This window comes from Limulus polyphemus, unplaced genomic scaffold, assembly GCF_000517525.1.
Source record: "Limulus polyphemus unplaced genomic scaffold, Limulus_polyphemus-2.1.2 Scaffold5683, whole genome shotgun sequence".
NCBI classification, from domain to species: Eukaryota; Metazoa; Arthropoda; class Merostomata; order Xiphosura; family Limulidae; genus Limulus; species Limulus polyphemus.
In genome coordinates, this window is record NW_013671293.1 from 62,721 (window position 1) to 70,801 (window position 8,081).

The 8,081-nt window shown below is 31.3% G+C and overlaps 1 protein-coding gene across 1 annotated transcript in view; it reads left to right on the plus strand.

Moving 5' to 3' along the window:
* The window catches only part of LOC106472866 (glutaminase kidney isoform, mitochondrial-like), a gene marked incomplete at its 3' end in the record, with an annotated part of 41,486 nt that extends 34,635 nt beyond the window's left edge, over window positions 1–6,851 (plus strand). The window contains exons 7-11 of the mRNA XM_022401410.1: window positions 229–261; window positions 1,662–1,720; window positions 2,321–2,438; window positions 6,089–6,265; window positions 6,720–6,851. Of these exons, the coding sequence (XP_022257118.1) occupies window positions 229–261; window positions 1,662–1,720; window positions 2,321–2,438; window positions 6,089–6,265; window positions 6,720–6,851 (519 nt within the window). The remainder of the gene's footprint in view (window positions 1–228; window positions 262–1,661; window positions 1,721–2,320; window positions 2,439–6,088; window positions 6,266–6,719) is intronic.
* Between the last annotated feature and the right edge of the window lie 1,230 nt (window positions 6,852–8,081).

Below are 8,081 nucleotides of genomic sequence, written 5' to 3' on the forward strand. Positions count from 1 at the left end.
CTACTTGTTTTTAAAAATACTTCTTAACAGTGACTAAAGACTTGTAGTGTGTGATGAGACACATAACTGTAGATGGAACTAATTTAAAGCTACATGTATACATGAGTATATTTGCTTACCAATTAGTCTATCTTAAAAAACAAAAATTACAAAATGAAACTTGTGCTGAATGTTTTTATTGTAATTAAAATTATTAATGTGAATCTTATTCTCTGTTCGTTTATTTAGCCTGAGATGAGAGTGTCAGAGAAATTTGACTGGGTAAATAAATCTTTTTTTGTTTTGTAATAATTTGTTTTACTTATGAATAGTACAGTAAACTTACAGTTCAAGAAATGATAAAACGTTTGAACTGTTTACAGTAGATAAATTATATATCATCTTCATTATAACAGATCAGTGCAAAACCCATCATCGTTATATCAGGCCTAACTGTATTTCTTTGGTTTGGCGATCCAACTTGTGCTAATGAGCCATGAATAAGCAAAACTTCAGGCCACAGTAAAGGGTAGAGCCAGTCAACAAATGTGTTAGGCCTCTGTGTCACAGATGATACTTTCAATTTTACCTTTGATGAAAAAGAAATCTGTAACATATACATTTAGGTCATTGTAATGTTAGAGAGTATAATGAAAATATAGAGAAGTATGTAACATTTAGATAATACTAGATAACCCTAATTTTTATCTTATAAAGATGTAATCAAATTTAATATTAAATTTAAACAAATTACAAAAATCAATTTTATATTTATTAATAATTTTAAGTTGCATTTTGTGTTTTTGTGACAGTCAAACTGTATTGACTTACTTAATACAAAAACTTTAGTAATGTTGTGTTATATCTAGCTGAAACTGAATTAACTTGAGTAAGGATTTGGCCAAGAATGGAATATAGAGACTGGACACAATGTATAAATACAAATTTCATTAATTCTCGAACACAATGTATTTACTTACTTTTGACATGGGACAATCACTTCTAATGCATCTTCTATATTCTACTATTCAAGCTGAATCCACATACCAGACTCATTAAATTCAATGATCCCTACTTTGATAGAAAATTCACCTAAAGTAACTAATGTTACCCACATGACTGGTCGTTCTCATTCAAACATAAACTACAATTAAAGAAGTCTACTTATTACATTCTTTCCCAGTGTACAGTATTGCAGCACACACAAGGAGGGCAGAATAGATATTACTAGAAAACAACAAAGGAACAATGACAGCTAGAATGAATTCAATTTACATTTTATGTGAAACCCACACATATACAGAATAAATAATAAATACTGTAATAATACTGGGACATAGAAATGCATGGTATGTCATCATACTGCAATATCGTTTCACTGCACCTGTGAGAGTACTAGTAAAAATACTAAAAGAACCATTCTTAAGATTTCATTGTATAACTTATAACAGTAAAAATATTTCTTAAAAGACTATAATCTACCTGGAGAAAGATACATATATGTTACAAACAGAATCTTTAGCCAATCTGTAGCCTACATAACTGACTAGAGCTTCATAACTCTGACATGCTAATAGTCATGCAAGAAAATATAATTAATATTGTATATTTTAGTTGTTTGTCTTTTACAGTTGAATGGTCTGTTTCATTTTCTTCTAACAAAAGTTTCTCCATCTTCACAGATAACACAATATTACAAAGCTCTGGCAGGAGGTGAATACCTAGGCTTTAATAATGCCACGTGAGTAGGCACCATCTAAGTATATATATATAATGAGTCTATCGGATTAAATAGAAAGCAGTGTGGGACATAACATTAGCTATATATATATGTGTGTGTGTGTATATTAAGTAATTACATTAAAGTATATTAGTAAATAAAGTATATTAAAGTCATCAGGTTAGCTAGAAAGCAATCTGGTAATCTTACTGTTTCAATAAGATTGCTAGGGAGTAAATACCGTATTTACTCCCTGGTAATCTTACTGAAGTATTTACTCCCTGGTAATCTTACTGAAGTATTTACTCCCTAGTAATCTTACTGTGGTATTTACTCCCTAGTAATCTTACTGTGGTATTTACTCCCTAGTAATCTTACTGTAGTATTTACTCCCTAGTAATCTTACTGTAGTATTTACTCCCTGGTAATCTTACTGTTGTATTTACTCCCTAGTAATCTTACTGTTGTATTTACTCCCTAGTAATCTTGCTGTTGTATTTACTCCCTAGTAATCTTGCTGTTGTATTTACTCTTTGGTAATCTTACTGTAGTATTTACTCCCTGGTAATCTTACTGTAGTATTTACTCCCTGGTAATCTTACTGTGGTATTTACTTCTTAGATTTCTCTCTGAGCGAGAAGCAGCTGATAGGAACTACGCCATAGGATTTTACATGAAAGAGAATAAATGTTTCCCTGAAAAAGGAACTTTGAAAGAAATTATGGACTTTTACTTCCAGGTATACAATTTTGTTTTCAAACATAAATAATTTATGGACTTTAACTTCCAGGTATACAGTATTGTTTTCGACCATAAAGATATTATGGACTTTTACTGCCGGGTATACAGTTTTGTTTTCAACCATAAAGAAATTATGGACTTTTACTTCCAGGTATACAGTTTTGTTTTCAAACAAATGTTTCCCTGAAAAAGCAACTTGGAAAGAAATTATGGACTTTTACTTCCATGTATACAGTTTTATTTTCAAACATAAATACTTTATGGACTTTAACTTCCAGGTATACAGTTTTGTTTTTGAACATAAAGAAATTATGGTCTTTTACTTCCGGTATACAGTATTGTTTTCGGACATAAAGAAATTATGGACTTTTACTTCCAGTTATACAGTTTTGTTTTCAAAAATTTTTCTTGTTGTTGTAAGTAAGAATTTATCCTAGAGAGAGAGTAATCATGAAATACCTTTATACCAATGTTTTTTTTTTTCACTGTACTGATATTGTTGTATTTATTCTACTACTTGACAGTAAATTAAAAAACTATGATTTATAAGCATAATGAACTGGTTTTATTGTGGGAAACATACTACATGTTTCAACAGAACATCGGTGTGTCTTCTACAGGCCAATGTTCTGTCAAAGCCTGTAGTATGTTTCCCAAAATAAAACCAGTTTATTACATTTCTAACTCATTTACTATTTTACTAGCTAATACACAAATATTCTACTGCTGGATTAGCTTTCAGGTGCATGGGATTATTTCTATCATTTGTGTATGAAAACTATGATTTATAAGCATAATGAACTGGTTTTATTGTGGGAAACATACTACATGTTTCAACAGAACATCGGTGTGTCTTCTACAGGCCAATGTTCCGTCAAAGCCTGTACTCTGTTTCCCAAAATAAAACCAGTTTATTACGTTTCTAACTCATTTACTGTTTTGCTAGCTAATACACAAATATTCTACTGCTGGATTAGCTTTCAGGTTGCATGGGATTATCTCTATCATTTGATTGGTCTTCAGATCATTAGCATTACCTTTTATTAGATGAGTCTTCATACATGCTTTTGTATTCTATCATTTGATTGGTCTTCAGATCATTAGCATTACCTTTTATTAGATGAGTCTTCATACATGCTTTTGTATTCTATCATTTGATTGGTCTTCAGATCATTAGCATTACCTTTTATTAGATGAGTCTTCATTCATGCTTTTGTATTCTATCATATGATTGGTATATTTTTCTGGTGTTTCTTTTTTCTTTACCAGAAATCATTGAAGAAAATAATCAGGAAAGACTTAATTAACATTTTAATTTATGTAAATTAATCTTTTGATTGGCCATTAAATAGCTATTTAATTTTGATTTGAAGGATCTATAGAGATTTTATGACGTATAAAAATTTGATTTAGAGATAAGCACAAACCCATGAAAAATACTTTTCATCAGAAGAATTAAGGGGAAATCCTTTCAGACCCTCCTTTGTAGTGTCATGCATCATTTTCGATAGTTAATAATTATTTAGATAAACGTAAGGGACATTGAAAATGTCCTATTGTTGAAGTGTCACTTCAGCAGACTCAAAAATTTGGTAAGGTCAAATTGTCCATGTCATTACCTGTTCCAGAGTTACATTCAATATTTAATTATTATCAATGTATTTCAACAAATTTGGCATCATAACATAGTTGGGCTGGCATGGCATGGTGATTAGGGTGCTTGACTCACAATCGGAGGTTCCCAAACATACTTGTCCTTCCACCCTTGGGAACATTATAAAGTAATGGTCAATCCCAATATTTAGTGGTAAAGAGTAGCACAAGAGTTGGCAGATGGCTAGCTACCTTTCCTCCAGTCTATCACTTCAAAATTTAGGATGACTAGCACAGATAGTCCTTAAGTAGTTTGTCCAAAATTCTAAATAAACAGTCATAACATGGTTTAAAATTGAAATTTTAATATTATATAAGTTTTAATTTATTAATTTCCAAAAAAGGAAATATTTAAATAAATTCTTACGCTTCACTTGTTTATAGCATATAACACTTCTTTGCTCGGAACTGTCCTTTTTTGATTTTCTTCTACTCCTATACGACCTCTTAACATTCCAGAAACTTCACACTTATACTGTCATAGAGCTAAATTGTCACTTTGTAGCACTAAAGATTTTTGCTTTATGGAGATATAAACAATAAAAGCTACATACCACGCCTCTCCCAGAATGTCCTGCTTTCAAAACTTGTCACAAAACGTCTTTGGCATTTGCAATTGGATTATTTCTAACCAGTTCAAAGCAATGATTTTAATTTACTGGAATAATCAGATCTGAACATCTTGGTGTCATTTTCTTTGTTTGTCACTGTTGGAGCTCAGCTGGACCAGATGTGGGAAGCTATTTCTAGCTTAGTTAGAAAGCCAGATAATTTATATTAATTTTAGTACATTCTATTCGATATGGGTGGCAAAATTTCATACTCTAAATTGCATAATTTTAACTTATAGAAATTTCTGAAAAGAAATTATTGTTAATCAGAATTAGGCTTAATCTTTGACATCAATTTCTATCATACGGGTGGTAGAGCTTGAAAAAAGACAGGATTTCAGATGTAATACTTCAGTATTTACATATATACATATATTGTTGATTCTTACACTTGAGAATTTTCTACAATTTTAGTGAATAAGTGGGAATTTCACAATACAGACTTAAGAGTATAAGTTAAGTACATTTATAAATATAAATTTAACTTAAACAAACATTGATATTAAAATAGATATGTGATAGTAAATCCATCACTACATTTATTGTTTTTTATTTATTTTTGTTAAAGTTACTAAAATGTAAAAATTATGGAAACTTGAATGAAATTAAATAATAAACAAATTACTTATGATCAATGATAGCACGTGCTAAATGGAACCATAGTTGTGTAATTTGGCACAAGCATGCTGGTAACTGGATCTGTTGTTTACACAAAGGTGTCTGGCATAATAAATAGCCATAACCTGAGAGGGCCTAGGTGTAATGGAAAGAAATAAACCTAAATAAAAAATCTGTCAGCTTTGGTCATAAAATGTCTGTAATCGTCTGTTAAATCTGTCAGCTTTGGTCATAAAATATCTGTAATCGTCTGTTACAATGTGTAGCTATTCTAGATAAAAATGGTGATTCATATCTCATATATTTTTTAACATAATATTTACCACATATAGTCTGTATAGTGTGTGAGGATAAAAAATACAATGTTTCACTGGGAGAAAAAAAAACCTTGATATTCATTTCAGAGCTTCTAGAGGTTATGCAAATGATAAATGAAAAATATATGGTGAAAAAAAATATTCTTAATGTTAATGTGAAAATCACAGACTTTTCAAAATTATAAATTAGACTCCATAAATTCACTGACAAATCTTTATGAAAAATACTTAATTAAAAAATCTGATTTTTTCTGTACAAAAGACTCGTAACATTTACTAAAATCGTGCCTGATTTCATGAAGATACACATGCTACATTAAACGTTATAGTTTTTATACTTTAATTGTTATCTGGTGGTTTCAAGGTCCGTTACAATGTACAAGCCCATATAAAGTCATTTAATAAATCTTTCTAGCTGTAGTTATATTCACTGTTTGATCACTTTTTAGGTGTGTTCTTTGGAGGTAAATTGTGAAACCATTAGTGTTATGGCTGCCACTCTTGCTAATGGGGGAATCTGTCCAATCACTGGCCAGCAAGTAATAGACAGCCATGCCGCCCGGGACGTCCTTTCTTTGATGCATTCTTGTGGAATGTATGACTACTCTGGCCAGTTTGCCTTTAAGGTAAGTCAATGTCCTCAATGTGTTTCAAACACTTACATAATTGATACTTGAAACCGTTTGAACTTGGTATCTGATGATGCCTGGTCTTGAATAAGTTATGTATTTGTGAAGTGTACAAATGTCTTCTTTTTCCTCAATTCAAACATTTATGTTCATGCCCTGGAATATTATTCAGAATTCTGTTAGATAGCTTTGTAGTAATCTTAAGGAAGTTTGAAATTAAACCTAAAGTAAATTTTATTTTCAAACCAAAAAATCAGTTAAATGTTTTTACTAAAATAACTTTTCATAGAAAAATGGTGCATGTTTGTATTCACTTGTAGACAGTGGCATAACTTTGATTACAAAAGTGGTGGGGGAACAGTTTCTATAGCTTGGGTATTCAATTATGATTTTTATTTTAATAGAGAGGAAGGAAAAATGATTATATTTTTCATGAACATCTTTGGTATAGGTGGGGCTACCAGCAAAGTCAGGTGTATCAGGGTGTACCATGGTTGTGGTTCCTAATGTTATGGGCATCTGTCTGTGGTCACCACCTCTTGATGCTTATGGTAATTCAGTACGTGGAGTCCAGTTCTGTGAGGTAAGAAACCTTAAGCTCGTTAAATCTTTTAGGAAGAAAAAATGAAATTAAGATCAGTTTTCTTTTCATAAATATTGAGTTAGTGGGTAAAAGACATATTTGAATCTTCAATATTTATTTTGGGCGACATGACCCAGACCAAAGTAAAGCTTAGTTGCACAGAACTGACACAGAGACCCCATTAACACTTGCAACTGGACATTGTAGTGTGTCGAATACCTATGTCGGATATGTTGTTTTATTTAAACTTAAATGCTATCCATAAGTTTTCAATAAGTGGATATCTCTGTTAACTTATGAACCTCAGGGATAGCTTGTTTCACTCAAGAGCAATGAGTAAAATCTGGTTTTATTTGTAGCAACATTATAATACTCTCCTAATACATGATTCACTTACTATTTCTTTTCTTTTGTGATGTTAATTTACATTTAAATTTATTTAGCTTTTATTTTATGTCAACATAACTAAAGTAATGATAGAGATTATAAGTGTGTTGATTTCTTATTTAAGCCAGTGATAAATAAAGTGAAAGAAGTGTCACCCCCCAGAAAAAGTTCTTGACGGTTGAGAAACGTAGTAGCTAATTTGTTATGTGACTGGCCTTTAAAAGATAGTTCCCCACATATGTTTTGTTCTCACAGTTCACCCCTCTCTTCTGTTGCTACTTTTGTTGTGGTCAAGTTTACATTCTGTGTGGATTTGTATACTATTTTTGCTGTTAAGAAATTATAATATGACTTTCTCTACCTGGACATCTATAAACATTTGTAGAAAAACGTGTTGATTCTTTATATACAGAGCCCAGCATGGCCATATGGTTAGAATGCTTGGCTTGAATCTGTGGGTCGTGGGTTCAAATCCCTGTCTCATCAAACACGCTCGCCCTTTCAGCCATGAGGGTGTTATTATATAATGGTCAATTCCACTATTCATTTGTTAAAGAATAGCCCAAAAGTTGGTAATTGGTGGTGATGACTAGTTGCCTTTCCTCTAGTCTTTCGCTGCTAACTTAGGGACAGCTAGCACAGATAGCCCTTGTGTAGCTTTATGAGAATTCAAAACAAACCAAACTTTCTATACAAAAACCTATAAAAACTATATGAAATATAACATAACATAATATTTTGGGACAACATGGGACCTATTGGTCCATCTCGGCTGTTTCATCGTAAAATGATTAAAAAAAATATTAATAATAAAATTTTAAACCCAATGCTTATCACTCATAT